This window comes from Muntiacus reevesi, chromosome 2, assembly GCF_963930625.1.
Source record: "Muntiacus reevesi chromosome 2, mMunRee1.1, whole genome shotgun sequence".
NCBI lineage: Eukaryota > Metazoa > Chordata > Mammalia > Artiodactyla > Cervidae > Muntiacus > Muntiacus reevesi.
Window position 1 is genome coordinate 204,108,279 of NC_089250.1, and position 16,640 is coordinate 204,124,918.

The 16,640-nt window shown below is 57.9% G+C and overlaps 1 protein-coding gene across 2 annotated transcripts in view; it reads left to right on the forward strand.

The window, feature by feature from the left end:
* The window catches only part of SBK1 (SH3 domain binding kinase 1), a 53,665-nt gene extending 39,338 nt beyond the window's left edge, over positions 1 to 14,327 (forward strand). For both annotated transcript variants that reach the window (XM_065924550.1, XM_065924551.1), the window contains exons 2-4: positions 7,438 to 7,670; positions 9,457 to 9,659; positions 10,705 to 14,327. In XM_065924550.1, coding sequence (XP_065780622.1) covers positions 7,445 to 7,670; positions 9,457 to 9,659; positions 10,705 to 11,544 — 1,269 coding nt within the window. In that variant the 5' untranslated portion in view covers positions 7,438 to 7,444 and the 3' untranslated portion in view covers positions 11,545 to 14,327. The remainder of the gene's footprint in view (positions 1 to 7,437; positions 7,671 to 9,456; positions 9,660 to 10,704) is intronic.
* Positions 14,328 to 16,640: the final 2,313 nt, after the last annotated feature.

The window sequence follows — 16,640 nt, forward strand, 5'->3', positions numbered from 1 at the left end:
AGAATGTGGGATGCAGAGAGCTGGCTCAGCTGGCTTCAGCCACAGCTGAAGGAATGAAGTGACAACCTCTCAATTGTGTTATTGTTGTTTAGTTGCTAAGTCCAGGCTATATCCTGCCAGACTCCTCTTTCTATGGGGTCTTCCAGGCAAGAATACTGGAGTGGGTTGCCATTTCCTTCTCCAGGGGACCTTCCCGACCCAGGGATCAAACCCATGTCAATTGGCAGGCAGGTTCTTTACCACTGAGCCACCAGGGAAGCCCAGCCTCTCATTTGACACAGAAGCAAAGTGAAGCAGGTGAAGAGAGGCCAAATTCCATCCCGATTCATTACCTGAAATTCCACATCATGGCTGCTTTTTCACGGGGACTTTTAGTGACACTGCAGACGCAGAGAGGGGACCCTCCCCCAAGGCACAATCACTGTTTGATGGCATCCTTCCAGGCCAGGGCTTTGTGAGGACACCCTTGGGGTTTGCCTGTGCCAAGGGCAGAGCATGGGTCCAGTGACCTGAGGGAAGGGGCCCTGGCATGGGGACCGAGAATCTTAGAATCCCAGAGTGACAGAGAGGGCTGGCTGACTCGGTCCAATCTCACCCCCCACCGATTCCCCCCAACAGATGGGCTCCCAGTGTCTGCTTCTCTGCTCCCAGCGACGAAGAACGCACTTCCTCCCTGCTGGGAGACTGTGAGACTGTGAGAACTGTCTCATTTTTGAGTTGCTGTCTGCCTACAGGAGCCTCGCAGGACACAGCGCATGAGAGCATGGGATCTAAAACCGCATAGCCTGAGATCAGATCCCACTCTGCTGTTTATTAGCTCTGGGGCAAGTTACTCAACCCATGTGCCTCAGTATCCCTTTCTGTAAAATGGGGATAAGAATAGTAGCACCCACCTCCCAGGCTTGTTGGGATTAAATGATTTAATCCACTGTTCGCATACCACCTGGCATACGGTCAACACTCGGTAAATATTTGCCGGGATGATTATTCTCCCAAAAGACAGGAGAAGAGCAGATTCCCTTACCTTCACAGGCTGGTCACCCTCCACCTAATCCAGTAACTGAATTCTTATCACTCAGTTGCCAGTGTTACCACCATCCAGGTTCCCTCCTCTGGCCACATCCCAGGAGTCCAAACACTGAGGTTCAAATCTCAGCTCTTTTGCTTACCTGCAGCATAACCCTTGAATCAGGGTGATGTCAGCTGCTCTAACAAATAAATCCCATATATGTCAGCAGCCTAATAGAACAGCATTTTACTTCCAGTTCACAAAATACCAGAGCAGGTAATACTGGTCAGCGGGAGGCCTCCAACACCTGGGGACCCAGGTTCCTCCCATCCTTAGTTCCACCACCATCTTTTAGAGTCTTGGGGTCCTCTGCATCAAGCCACAGATGAAGAGAGACACTTTAGCCACTCTTAAAAGCCCCAGCCTAGAAGTGACACCTCGTTTCTGTTGACATGCCGCTGGGAGAAACCTGCCACAGGTGTCCACACCAGGTGACCACACCTGGATGCAAAGGAGGGGAGGGATGTAGTTCCCTGTTGACCGCCACCCTCCAGGACAGCTCTGAATCACAGAAGCAGGAACACAGCTTTGACGACTAGATGGCCATCTCTGTCATAACCACAGTAAGTCGTCAACCTCTTGGGCCTCTACTCTTCATCCTCGAAGTAGACAGCATCACTTGACAGAGGCAGTGGTTGCACAGCTCTGTACATTTACTGAAATCATTGGGTTGTACACTTGCTATTGGGGAGTTTTGTGATATACCAGTTGTTGCCGTCGTTCAGTCACTAATTCATGTCTGACTCTTTGTGGCCCCATGGACTATAGCCTACCAGGCTTCTCTGTCCTTGGGATTCCCCAGGCAAGAATACTGGAATGGGTTGCCATTTCCTTCTCCAGGGGATCTTCCCGACCCAGGGATCAAACCCGTGACTCGTGCATTGGCAGGTGGATTATTTACCGTTGAGCCACCAGGGAAGCCTAGATATACCAGTTACACCTCAGTTAAGCAGATTTTTTTAAAATAGGAGGCATCTTGCCCCCTTCTCAGGGCACTTATGAGGACCCAGTGAGTGAAATTTTGCCAGTCTGGCACTGTGTGTGTGTGTGGTGGGGAAGGGGGTCCCAATGTAGACCTGACTTGGGTTACACATTGGGTGTTGTTTTCACAAAGGTGGGACCCAGCTCGAGCCGCCTGCCAACAGGAAGTGGTAGGTGGTTCGGTCTTGCTTAGGAAACTCTTCCCCCACCACCGTGGCCCTCCCAGCCTGTGGCGGAAGAGCCAGCCCACGGGGCTGGAGCCTTTGTGGTCAGGGCCACGACCGCTGCCATGAAGGCTGGGTGAGGCCCTCCTGCCTTCAGCACAGATGGGGAATCTACGGCCTCCCTTGGGGTCAGGGAGGACACACACTGGAGGTGCAGTCACATGGGGCCCCCAGGGGCAGCGTGCCCTCGAGTGTGCATGGATGCAGTACCAACCACACAGGGTGAACGGAGGTCAGCCAGGGCCTCCACACCAGGTGCTGGGAAGTTCACGGCCACCAAGTTCTCAGCTGCTCCTCCAAGTGGAGGAAGTGATGATGCTGAAGGTGAAATACCTTAAGGTCAAGTTCCCCATGATAACCAGACATCTATGCCTTCAACCACCCAGTGAGGCTGAAGAGTCTGACTTCACTCTTTGGGCTCAAGTCTCCACCTGAAAAAAGGAGCTGGTATACCTCGGCTTCCCAGGTGGCTCAGAGGTAAAGAATCCGCCCGCCAATGCAGGAGATGCATGGTTCAACCCCCTGAGTCGGAAAGATCCCCTGGAGAAGGAAACGGTAACCCACTCCAGTGTTCTTGCCTGGGAAATCCCATGGACAGAGGAGCCTGGAGGGCTACAGTCCATGCGGTCGCAAGGAGTTGGACACACCTCACAACGGAGCACGCACGCACACCTGCCGCAGGGACTGTTGTGAGAACTCAGTGAGTTAACACCTGGACGAGTGCCTGGCCCCCAGTCGACTCGCCGCAGGAGATCCGGGAGGGCATGTGCATCCCTGGCTGAGACAGTGCCCTCTTCTGGGCCTCCGTTTCCCCACTCGGATACTGAGGGATCTGGAGGTGATGTTCCCACATTCTGACTTGGGAAAAAAATAGAGGTGGTTAAAAGCACCAACTTTGGAGCCAGTGCCAGCACTAGCGAGATGACTCTGGGCGAGTTATACAGTTTCCATGTCTTGTGCTCATCACCCCTAAAATGGGGATACTAATAATACCTACCTTGAAGACTTCCCTGATGGTCCAGAGATTAAGACTTCATGCTTCCTCTGCAGAAGACATGGGTTCAATTCCTGGTCAGGGAATTAAGATCCCACAAGCTGCGCCGTGCAGCCAAAAATAATAGTAATAATGATAATAATGATAATTAATACCAGTCACTTCACGGAATTGTGGGTTTCCCAGGTGGTGCTAGTGGTAAAGAACCCGCCTGCCAATGCAGGAGTCATAAGAGACACAGGTTCAGTCCCTGTGTCAGGAAGATCCCCTGGAGATGGAAATAGCAACCCACTCCAGTATTCTTGCCTGGAGAATCCCATAGACAAAGGAGCCTGGCAGACTACAGTCCACAGGTTCACAAAGAGTCAGACACGACTGGGGGGACTTAGCATGCACACATGCCTGGAATTGTGAAAACGAGATGAGAGATGAGGTCAGCCTCCCAACAGGGCTTGATATGCAGTGAGTACATTTAAGTGTCAGCCGTCACTGCTGCTACTACTGTTATTTTCTTCATCTTACGGATGAGGAAGCTGAGGCCCAGAGAGGGGATGTGACTTACTCAAGGTCACCCAGCTAAAAAGTGGCACACCTTAGGATCAAGGCCAAACCTGCTGAGCCCCAAGGCCCGTGCTGTTTCCATCCCTTCCCCACTGCGCCTCTGAAGTCACGTGCATAGTAACTGGGTCAGAGGCAGCGTACCTGGGGGATGACGCGGCAGCATCAATCAGGGACGGGTGCAGGTCAATCCCTTGTCTCCTGCTGACACCTTGCAGAGAACAGGCCTGGAGGAAGAGGGGGATTGAAGAAGTGAGTGGGGGGAAGATATGGAAGACCCACAACCTGGACCCTCAGAACCAAGGGAAGGGGCCATGGAGAGTTGGATTTGATGTAGCACTAGCCCGCAGGGTAGTCTTGGCCTGTTGATGGGGACTGACAGGATAAAGCTGAGACTACCCAAGATATACAACAGGGACTGTAAGAGAGAGGCATACAGACCCTGCCTGAACCCTGGGGCCCCTCAGAGACAGGAATTGACACCTGGGGCAGCAGGGAAGGCTTCCTGGAAGAGTGGGACCTGAGGATAATGAGATAAGGGGAGGGGGCAGGGGGCAGGGAGGGCAGGCCAGCAGGAATGGCAGAGGGTGCTGCAGGGGCACATTCAAGCTGATGAGCGGCATTGCTGGGCAGTGGCCAGAGCCTGGGCTGAGCCTGGGGATGAGGAAGCCGGTGTGCCCCCCCACCCAGCCCGCAGAGCCTACCCAGGGCAACTCTTGAGGCCAAAGCGGCAGAGAGAAGCAGGCACCCCACAGTCCGTGGGGGAGGGAAGAAGGGCTTCTAACAACTTGCAGCTGCCAGTCAAGCTCCCAGGGGATGCAGAAAACAGCCCCAGAGGGACCTGATGGGACCAAAGCCCGAAGTGGGAGCATCGCCACACGTGTTCACACAGGTGCCTGCACACACGAGGCAGCCCTTGGGGAGTCCACGCGCATATCAGAAGTAGGTCAGCAGAGCAGCCCAGGGTCTCTTCTTGATGGGCAGGGGGGAAGAGCTCCAAGTCAAGAGGATGCGCACTCATCAGCACCCGGGGGGTGGGGGGGAGCCCCACACGCTCCACAGGGACAGCCTGACCACCCCCCCCAGGCTGCATCAGAGCCCATGGCCTGGCTGTTCCCTCTCGGAGTCCTGTCCACCCAGTCAGTGGGCAGACATGTGACTGGGGTCAGGAGAGCTGACCCCTTCTAGCCCTGAGACTGTCAAGGGGAGATGTCACCCTACTTTAGCCCTGCAGCGGGGAGATGCCCAGTGCTGTCCTGCCCTGAGCAGGCACTGCATAGACTCGGTGGCCGTGCCAGGTAGGGCTGGGTTCGACACAGTGTCGCTGGTGGAGGAAGCAGGGCTGGGGGTCCTAGGTTCTCGCTGGAAATTCTCCGAGGGGAGGGCACCGTATGAGATTTCATGAATGGAGGGGAGGGGAGGGGCCTGTGTGGGGGAGCAGGATACTGAGGAAGGAGCAGGGGGCGGGAGCCAGAGGAGGGGAGGACGGCTCGCTGCACCCCCCCACCCCCCGCAGCCAGCCGGGAGGACGTGCAGATGGAGCTCCGTTTGGGGCTGGGTGGGAGGCAGGAAGTTCCCTCCTGATGTTCCTCTTCTCCGCGTGAAGTGGGAGGCTGGGTCGTGCCGAGGGGGGAGGGGAAAGCAGAGGAGGAGAAGAGGGTTTGGGCCTGGGAGGGGAGCGGCTGGCCCGGCCAGGGTAAAGATGCCAGGCTCCCAGGCTGGGCTCACCCCAGATCCCAGCCTCCAGCCCAGCTCAGCGGGAAACCATCATCAGAATGAGAACCCAACCAAACCTGCCTCTTGGCGTGGGGGGGGTGGGGGGCGCTTACTGTGCACCAGGAACCTACCACTTCATGTCCTGTAACCCTCAGGGAAAAGACACTACTGTATTCTTTTTATAAGATGGGGAAACCAAGGCACAAAGACAGGAAGTAACTTGCGCTAGGACATCCAGCTAGCAAGTAATCGAGCCCAGCTTCCAACTGGGCAGTCTGGCCCCAAGTCTGTACCTTCACTCTGAACCGCTAGGGCAGGGGTGGGGGCTGAGGGGCAGGCTGTGGGTACCGAGAACGCTGGTGGTCCACCTGGGACTGGAGGGAGCTGGTGCTGAGGCTCAGCACCAGAGGAGGTTCACCACCAGCCTCCCTCACTGGTGCATAGACAGACATGGACACAGACACTTGCTTCCAGATGCTCGGCTCCCTGGTCTAAGCCTCCCTCCATTAGACGGATGAGAAATGCAGACCCCAGATAAGCATTTGCTGTCACCCACCCCCGAACGCTCCCCACTGCAGCTCTCTGCACCCCCAGCACCATCGAGAGGCACACTCAGTACCCCCGAAGGGGTGGGTGTGTCCAGGAAGCCCCCTCCCCCAGCCCATGTGAACACAGAAGGGGCCAGCAGTGAATGTGGAGGATGGGTCGTGGTAGAACAGGCATTCTGTCCTTGTATCCGGGGAGCCTGGGCGGAGACCCAGGAGCTACAGCTGCAGTTGTGTACTTGAGCTGGGCTGTGTGTGGTCATCTGAGGTCGGGGACGGATTATAAGGCTAAGGCCGTGGTGGGGATGTGGCCAGCCTGCACCGCCCTGCCACGATTTTGTCTGAGACTTCTGCCCCCTGTTATGGCTTCCCTGGTGGCTCAGTCGGTGAAGAATCCACCTGCAATGCAGGACACCTGGGTTCCATCCCTGGGTCGGGAAGATCCCCTGGAGAAGGAAATGGCAACCCAGTCCAGTATTCTTGCCTGAGAAACCCCATGGACAGCGGAGCCTGGCGTGCTGCAGTCCGTGGGGTTACAAAGAGCCGAAACGACTGAGCGACTGAACAACCTCCCCTCACACCCCACCTTCCCCTCCCCAGCCTTATTTTCTCTGCAGCCCATGTCACCTTTTATCACAGTACATAATTTGTGGGCTCCCTGTGTATTGTCCATTTCCCCACCTTGAACATAAGTCCTGTGTGTTCAGGGCTGTGTCCCCAGCGCTCCAAACAGCACCTGGCAAAGAGCGGGTTCTGATCAGTACTTGTGAATGGGAGCACCCATGTGAACTCAGTATGTGGCATGTCTTTATGACATAAACACATGTGACTTGCCTGACACTGTGTCTGAATGATAGCGTGAGACACCCAAGTAGGGAGCGGTGGGGCAGTGGCCGTGTCTCTGGGGAACGCTGGCTCAGGCCTGACCCTGAAGCTTCCAAGAAAGGATGGGGAACTTCCCAGGTGATTCTTCTTTACCACTGAACCAGGTGACTCAGTGGTAAAGAACCCGCCTACCAATGCTGGAGGCGTAAGAGACGCAGGTTTGAACCCTGGGTCAGGAAGATCCCCTGGCGGAGGCCATGGCAACCCCCTCCAGTATTCTTGCCTGGAGAATCCCATGGACAGAGGAGCCTCGTGGGCTACAAGTCCGGGGGTCTTTTGAGTTTGGACACGCCTTAGCAACTAAACAACCAACCATTCGCAGCAAAGATGCTCATCGCCCCCTCGTGGTCATCTGAGGCCTGACATCGGGCCCAGCCCCAGAGATCCTGGTCCCTGGACAGGGAGAAGGTGGGTGGTGGAGGGGCCTGATGTCTCACTCCATCCCTCTCCCCACCCCCACACCAGGGAGAAGATGAGCGTGGGCTGCCCAGAGCCCGAGCCTCCCCACTCCCTGCCCTGCTGCGGGCCAGGGACCGCCCCTGGGCTGGGTGCCGGCATACCCCTCCTCACCGAAGACATGCAGGCGCTGACCCTCCGTACAGTGGCCGCGAGCGATGTCACCAAACACTACGAACTCGTCCGGGAGCTGGGCAAGGGCACCTATGGGAAGGTCGACCTGGTGGCCTACAAGGGCACAGGTGAGTGTCTGCAGGGCGGCCCGCTGTAAGACAAGAGTGGGGACCTGGCGGGGGCTCTCTGTGGGGGCCAGGAGGCCAGCAGGGAGGCAGAGTCCAGTACCTGTGGAGACAGTGTGGGGCGAAGCGGCCGGGGAAGGAGGGGACAACGGAAGAATCTCTGGGTAGAGTGCCCGCACTGGAGGGTGGGCTGCTCTGGGGCCATCCACAGTGCCCTGAGGACAGCCAAAGAGGACGAGATGGCTGGCACCACCGACTCAATGGACGTGAGTTTGGGCAAACTCCAGGAGATAGCAAAGGACAGGGAAGCCTGGCATACTGCAGTTCATGGGGTCGCCAAGAGTCAGACACGACTCAGCAACTGAACGATAGTGCCCTCGGGACAGCCAAGGAGATGCGCCCGGGGACATGTGGAATCAGGGGAAAGGTCAGGGCTGGCAGTGGTGTTTGGGGGCTGACCAGCATGTATGTGATAGCTTCCCTTGGGAAGGTGGACCAAGCTGAACTGGGGTGCTCGAGAACAGAGCACCATGGTTAACAGCAGGTGGGAGAGGGCCCTGTGAGGTCCGTGTGGCGTCTCCTTTCCTCAGATCCCAAGGACACTGAGACCCAGAAAGATGCAGTCACTCAGCCCAGGTCATGCAGCTACAGAAAGTGTGAGCCAGGATGAGCCCCCAGTCATCAGCTCCAGGGCCGTCTTGCTTAACGGCTGAACGTGACACCTTCGCCACAGTGTAAGCTCTCTGCAGTGCCCATCAGCCAGCCAGGGACGGGGCGCTGCATAGGTGCCCACAGCTGCACTCAGAGGACCGGGCCAGAAGGAGGAGCCCTGGACGTGGGGTCACCTGAGCTTTGCTGCTTGCTTGCTGTGTGACCTGGGGCCTGTGACTTAACGTCTCTGTGCCTAGGTTTCCTCCTTTGTAAAACAGAGGAGCATTAATGCCCAGCTGATAGGGTCTTTATAAAAGAGTGAGTTGTGAAAGTGAAGTGCAGAAGGCAGGACCCGCAATGTGTAAGCGCTCTGTGAACACACATGTATGTCACATAGCTCTGTACCCAGCTGGGTACAGATGGCAGCTCAAGCTCAGAGTCAGGGACCTGTGCCTTGCAGGCCCTCACCGCTGTGTGTCTAATGCCTTCTTATTTATTCATCTGCTTAAGAAATGTTTTTGGAGCACCTGCTATGCACCAGGCTGTTCTGTGAGCGCTGGAAATACAATAGCAAACAAGACACAGATTCCTGGGACTTCCCTGGTGGTCCCGTGGTTGGGACTTCACCTTCCAGGGCAGGGGAGTGCTGGTTCCATCCCTGGTCAGGGAACTGGGCTGGCACATGCCTCACAGCCAAGGAACAAAAGCAGTAGTGTAACAAATTCATGAAAGACTTGAAAAAAATGGTCCACAACAACAACAACAAAAATCTTAAAAAAAAAAAAAAGACAGTTTCCTGTGCTCAAGGGCCTTCTGGGGGTGGGGGGAGGCAGACAGACAGGATAGGTAAGTACACAGTGTGTTAGGAGGAAAATGAGAGGGTGGAGGAAGCAGCAGGCCTGCCTGCCTCGTGGGGCCTGCAGGCGGGGCAGAGTGGACCCAGGCTGACTGACTTGCTGCATGACCTTCCCCTCTTGGGCCTCAGTTTCCTACCTGTGAGACGAGGACAGCCCGCCCACTGGGGCTCCCGTCGAGTCGTGCACGGTGGCCCGGACAGGCTGCGCAGACAGGCACAGCTGTGTGGGGCACAGGGGCGCAGGGAGGGGGCTCCTCACCGCTCTCACTGTCGCCCTGCTAGGCACGAAGATGGCGCTGAAGTTTGTGAACAAGAGCAAAACCAAGCTGAAGAACTTCCTGCGGGAGGTGAGCATCACCAACAGCCTCTCCTCCAGTCCCTTCATCATCAAGGTCTTCGACGTCGTGTTTGAGACCGAGGACTGCTATGTCTTCGCCCAGGAGTACGCGCCCGCCGGGGACCTATTCGACATTATTCCTCCTCAGGTACCTAGGTGGTGGCTGAGGGAGGGGAGAGGGTCTTCTGGGTCCCCGAGTGTGAGAGCTGAGGAGGAGTCAGGCCACTCACTTAAATCATTTATTAGGCGCCTACTGTTTGGAGGGTTGTGGATACACAGTGAACAAAAGGTCCTGCTATGGTCCTAGTAGGGGAAACAGACACTCCACAGCCAGATGAGGCCCTGAGATGATGGAGAAGGGAATGGCAACCCACTCCAGTATTCCTGCCTGGAGAATCCCAGGAACAGAGGAGCCTGGCCTGCTACAGTTCACAGGGGCGCAGAGAGTCAGACATGACTGAAGTGACTTAGGCACCGCACTGTGATGAGGACCAGCCAGTGGGTGGGATAAAGTTCAGCAGCCCCCTCCTCCACCGCCGCATAGGAACAGGTGGGGACCCAAGAGGGGAGGTGGCAGGGCCACCAGTCTTCCCAGAGGAGGTGCCCTTGATGGGGAGGCTGCCCCCGGGGATTCCCCGCACCTGGCTTTGCAGTCGGCCAGGATGAAACTGCCCTGCCGCTGGATAACTGACAAGGCCTCTCAGAGCCGCCGTTTAAGGGAGATGGGCGTACAGCAGACCGTGCAGGCTGGGGTCTTTATTAGCCCAGTACTTGGCCCAAAGTAGGCGCTCCGTACAGGCATTGGGGGAAAAGGTGGGCAAAGTTCGAGGGGTGTGTGAAAACCCGGGGGCCAGGGAGGGAGCCGGGGATGCCCAAGTAGGATAAGGATGGGCGGCTGGCCCCGGATCTGCTGAGGAAAGGGACCCGGGAAGGAGTTCGGGTAGTTGCGGGGGCGGGGCGGGGGGCGGGGCGGGCGGCCGGGAAGGAGGGGGCGGGGGCGAGATGGGAAGGAGGGGCGGGGCGGGGCCGGGATGGGAAGGAGGGGGCGGGGCCGGGATGGGAAGGAGGGGGCGGAGTGGGGCGGAGTGGGGCGGAGTGGGGCGGAGTGGGGCGGGGCGGGGATGGAAGGAGAGGGCGCGGTGGGACCTGCCCGCGCTCCTGAGCCGCTCTCCCGCCCTCCCCTCTGGCCGCAGGTGGGGCTCCCCGAGGACACCGTGAAGCGCTGCGTGCAGCAGCTGGGCCTGGCGCTGGACTTCATGCACGGTCGGCAGCTGGTGCACCGCGACATCAAGCCGGAGAACGTGCTGCTGTTCGACCGCGAATGCCGGCGCGTGAAGCTGGCCGACTTCGGCATGACGCGCCGCGTGGGCTGCCGCGTGAAGCGGGTGAGCGGCACCATCCCGTACACAGCGCCCGAGGTGTGCCAGGCGGGCCGCGCCGACGGCTTCGCGGTGGACACGGGCGTAGATGTGTGGGCCTTCGGCGTGCTCATCTTCTGCGTGCTCACCGGCAACTTCCCGTGGGAGGCGGCGTCGGGCGCCGACGCCTTCTTCGAGGAGTTCGTACGCTGGCAGCGGGGCCGCCTGCCGGGGCTGCCGTCGCAGTGGCGCCGCTTCACCGAGCCAGCGCTGCGCATGTTCCAGCGGCTCCTGGCGCTGGAGCCCGAGCGCCGCGGGCCGGCCAAGGAGGTCTTCCGCTTCCTCAAGCACGAGCTCACGTCCGAGCTACGGCGCCGGCCCTCGCACCGCGCGCGCAAGCCCGCCGGGGACCGCCCGCCGGCCGCCGGGCCGCTGCGCCTCGAGGCGCCCGGGCCGCTCAAGCGGACGGTGCTGACCGAGAGCGGCAGCGGCTCCCGGCCCGCGCCTCCCGCCGTCGGGCCCGGACCTGTGCAGGTCCCCGTCCCCGTGCCCGTGCCGGTCCCCGTGCCCGAGCCCGGCCTGGCCCCCCCGGGGCCTCCCGGCAGGACCGACGGCCGCCCGGACAAGAGCAAAGGGCAGGTGGTGCTGGCCACGGCCATCGAAATCTGCGTCTGAGCCGCCCCCGCCGCCCTCGGGGCCCGGGCGCCGAGCAGCAGCCAGGCCGGGGCGCGGGGAGCCGCCCTGGCCGAAGCGGCCAGCCCCCCACGGCGGCAGGAGGGATTAGTGGTAGGCGAGGCAGGCGCCCGGCCCAGCGGCGGGCCGGTGAGATGCCACCAAAGGAGCCCAGCCCCACAGACCCGAGGATTCAGAGGCCCCCCACCCCCTACCCCGGACACCAGGAGCAAGGGAGCTTGCCGGCAGACTCCCCCACACCTCCCTGAACCCTGGGACCCTGAACTAGTTGCTCCGGGCCCTTTGCACCCCCCTGGCAGATAATCCCGCAGCCCCATCCCTGGTCCGTTCCCCCTCCCCACCTTCCCGCCCCCACCCCCACCCTGGGAACGTAAAGGAATCGAAGTGTTGGGGCCGAGAAGGAAGGAGCTTAGGGCGTCTAGGCACTGGCTGGGAGGAGGGCGGAGAGCCGAGGGCAGGGGCGTTGCTCATCTGAGACCCGCCCCTTTCCAGGGAGGGTTAGAGGGGAGGGACCACGCCCCCTGCAAAAATGTAGCAAACGTCTGGATGTCGCAGCAGTGTGTGTAAACAGGCCCCAAGAATCCAGTGACTCTCCCACCACCCAGTCCCCCCCACCCCGATGAGGACACAGAGCCCAAAAGGAGGGCGGCCGGCCAAGACCACACACAGCCAGAGAGGCCGCAGCCCTCCCCCTCCCACCTCTGGGATTTCAGGACAACTGAAGGTCTCCGTGGCCAGGGACCTCAAGCCCCTGCATCCCCAGGCCCGGGGAATGAGTTAAGAGCCCGGGCACGACCCAGCTCAGCCTGACCACGGGCACCTTCCCCCGGCCAGGGAAATCTTGCTCAGATCCTTTCAATCCTCGCTGCCCCAGCCCAGACTGAGTGGCCTGGACTTTGAGCAGGTGGCGAGGTTACTTGTGCCAGGAATTTCTCCCGGGTTTCTGCTGGAGTCCAACAACATCTGAGCCTGGGGCTGACTCCATCCCGGCGTCTCCCAAGTTTCTGGTACTGGGGTGTGGGTGTGAGAATAAGGCGCCCTGGAAATGGGAGGGGGTGAGTGTGAACAGGTACGTGTGCAAGTGTGAGCACATGCAGAAGGCACCTATGTGCGTTTAGCCCTGTCTGTTCAGTGGCTGCATCCAGACACCCCAGTCACTCCGCCCCAGAATTCTCAGCGGGCAGCTGCCAGAGGGCGCCCAGGCCCGCGGCTCAGCACACCCCTCAGGGAGCCCGGCAAGGAGGCATCTGCAGGCCCGTTAAGGCCCCGAGGCAGCCCAACAGGCCAGAGGAGCCCAGCCTCACAAAGCCCACCCTCACGACTCCTGCCCTGTCCATGGAGGCCTGGGACCCCGCAATAACCTCATCCCGGGAGAGGCTGTTCCCTCTGCCTGGCAGCACCCTGCCAGCTGTCCCGGACCACACCTTCCAGGGTCCCTCCTGGGGTTCTCGGCCGTTTGAGGGAGCTCCCTAGTGGGCCAGGCTAACCAGAGGGGACCCACTGGCCGAGAGCCCCCACTTCTCCATTCACCCGCATTCCCACCACGCAAAAGGGCTATAGGTCCCCCCGCCCTGCCCGGGTCCAGTTTACAGTGTGCGGTTGCCCCAGGGCCTGGTCCCCCTCCCTCCTCAGTATGCCCGCCCATCTAGAGACCCACCTCTCCGGCGGGCATGGGGGCCCAACACATGCCAGGTAAGTAGCAAACCCCCCCCCCAAGGGCCAAGTCTTGGAGCAGGGCCTGCCTCCCCATCACTGTTCCGTCCCCCCATCCCACCTGGAGCCCATCTGGGTACCTCTCCCAGCCGCGACTTCTCCTTTTGCCTTAGGCCTCTCGACATCCCCTCTCTCCTGCAATAACACGGAAGCGAGTTTCCAAGTAGACACCCCTCGCGTGCGCCCTCTTTTCTCTCTCTCTCTGTTAAGATCCTGTTTGAGAGTCTCTCCCTCGTCGTAGTATCTAGGATGTTAGAGTTGGGAAGGGACCGTAGTTCTGTAGCCCAGCCCCTGTTTTCAGAGGCACAGGGAGGGGGCAGCGGCAGCCGACAGGGAAGCAGGACTGGAACCGGTTCTGCACCCGCCCTCCCAGTTGGGGCCTTGCTGCCGCCGCCGCCACCACCTCTGCTGGGGGGGCTGGGACCCTTTGCCCCTTAGGAGAGGTGTTGGTCACAGATGTTTACCTCAGTTTATGTCACTGTCAAAGAACAAGTAAATAGCAAAAAAAATGAATCACACCGTAGACCTGAAGACTTAGGAAAAAAAAACCCTCGCGATTCTTCTGTGCAGGTGTTTGTGTGTGCGCGCACGCGCGCGTGTCTCTGTCCCACCCCGGGCCGGCCGGGTCATCCCCGACCTCTGTCCCAGCCCCACGCCCCCTACACTGCCCCCTGTCCTTCGGTGCTTCCCAGAGGCCCCTCGGAGCTGGCCTGTGGGGTGTGGCGAGCCCCTGGGCAGGAGGCAGGGCCACAGGTTAGCTAAGCGGTCTGCCACCAGGCCAGCTGAGCAGAGCCCTAAGGCTGCCAGTGCTTCCCGGGCCCACGCTGTGGCCGGTGGGACCATCCTGGTGGCTGGTGTCAGCATTCCAGCCTGACTTGGGGCCTGGGTGGGATCCCAGCCCCGCAGCTCCAGACCCTCATGTTGCCACCGTCCTCCACCGTGTGTTTGTAAATACTCTGGCATCCTTTGGCCCTGAGAAGGTTTTTAAATGTGTTATTTACTTCTCTAATCATGACAATTGCTATAAAATAAACAAAAGTTTAGAAAAATTACCACTGGGTGTCTTGTCTTATCTCAGATAGGGCCTAGAGAGGGAGGTACGCAGAATTAACTCTGGAAACTGAAAACAACATATGGTTTAAGGTGGGGTCTGTAGAGTCCAAAGGCAGCTACCCCAGGCCTCCTGTGACCTCTTGCGTGAGCTAGAGGAGACCCCAGCCAGGGATGATGGAGTATGAAAGGAACAAGGACCTGGGTTCTGTGGGGGAGAAGTAGGGAGCTTTCCCTGAACTGGACTCCAGCCTCAGCGTGGAGCCCTTCAGACTGGGCAGGAAACAGCAGCCAAAAAGCCCAGAGGAACAGAGTAAGCGACTCATCCAGCCACCTAGCAGCAAATGTTTAACGTGCGTGTTTTGTGCACCTGGCTTCCTAGCGGGGCCTGGGGATGTGCCTGTAAACAGGACAGATGGGGCCCCATCCTTGGGCAGCCAGTGATCTAATGATGCAGCAGACATCACCCACGTGGAAGCCTGGGGGCCAGGAAATTACGTAACCGGGAAGCTGGTCAAGTTCGGAGGCGGCAGGAACTCCCCAAAGACGGAGACCAGAGGCTTCGGGAGTTGTCTGGGTGGCGGGCACAGTGGGTGCAAAAAAGCTGATTGGCTCAGGCTGCAGACTCAAGGCAGCAGGCAAATGGACGTTCTAATGCAGGGGAGTCAGGCGGGCGATGAGGAGTTTCATGATTCAACATTCACTCAGCAAATATTTATTAATTACGTACCCGCGACAACAGAACAGTTCTGTTGGCTCTGCCTTCAGCCACAGCTCTACCCAGAATCTGAATGTGTGCACCGCCAGCAAGGAAGTTGGCAACCCTCGTCTGCCTGGTACCCCTCACTCTCTCCCAGCTTCCTCTCCTGAGCCTCTTCAGGGTCTTATCAGGACAGCAGCCAGAGTGAGTCTGCGCATAGGTGACACCTGTCATTCTGTTGAAAAGCCTACAAAAGCTCCCTGCACGCATACATGCTAAGTTGCTTCAGTCATGTCCAACTCTTTGCAACTCTGTGAACTGCAGCCCACCAGACTCCTCTGTCCATGGGATTCTCCAGACAAGAATACTGGAGTGGCTTGCCGTGCCTTCCTCTGGAGGATCTTCCTAACCCAGGGATTGAACCTGTGTCTCCTGCATCTCCTGCATTAGCAGGGGATTCTTTACCACCAGCGCCACCTGGGAAGCCCCAGAAAATCTCCCTATTTCACTCCAAATCAAATCTGAAGTCCTTACAGTGGCCTTCAAAGGTGCCACTCCCTACTCCACTCCTGTGCTGCCTCCGGGTCCTGTTGGCCTCTAGGTCAGCCAAGTACACTCTACCCTCAGGGCTTGTATCCTTGCCTTGGACTCTCCCAAACCTCCCTGCAGCTCCCCTTTCCCCTCCTTCAGGTCCCTGCTCCAAGGTCAATGATCAGAGTCCACTTCCTGGAGCAGATGCTCCTCACCCTGCTTCACTCACTACCATTCCTGATAATAGGCATTGGTTTGTTCTCCATCTCTCCCCACTAGAACATAAGTTCCATAAGAACAGAGTCAGTATTTGGCAAACCACTACTCCCCTCCCCACCCCCACCTGATGCCTAGTACAGGGCCTGGCACACGACACTCCGTAAGAATTTGTCAACTAAATGAATGAATGCCTAATACTATTTTAGGGGCTGAGGATACAACAATAAACAAGATATACAATCCATATCTCCTGAAGCTTACCTCCTAAAAACAGGTATTAAATAGGTTACAAAGCTATCTGTGAAATTTAGAGGCATGGAGGTAAAAGAGAGAGGGGGGAAATAAGTAGAAAAAAAGACTTCTTTAGTGGTCCAGTGGCTAAGACTCCACACTCCCAATGCAGGGGGTCTGGGTTCAGTCCCTGGTTGGGGAACTAGATCCCAAATGCCACAACTAAAGAGTATTCATGCTACAACTAAAGATTCCACAAGACGCAGCAAAAATGGAAGATCCCACAACTAAGATGCCACAACTAAGACCTGACAGAGCCAAATAAATAAATAAAAACAAATTTAAAAAAAGAGAGAGCAAGCGAGGAAAAAAAAAAATCCACCCAGACTAGATCAGATGGGGAAGGATTCCTACCCAAGAATTTTTTTTAAATGTCTGCTATTTGTCTGCAATGATAAGGGAAGCGACAGGTAGAACTGGACGTGGAACAACAGACTGGTTCCAAATAGGAAAAGGAGTACGTCAAGGCTGTATACTGTCACCCTGCTTATTTAACTTATATGCAGAGTACATCATGAGAAATGCTGGGCTGGAAGAAGCACAAGCTGGAATCAAGATTGCCGGGAGAAATATC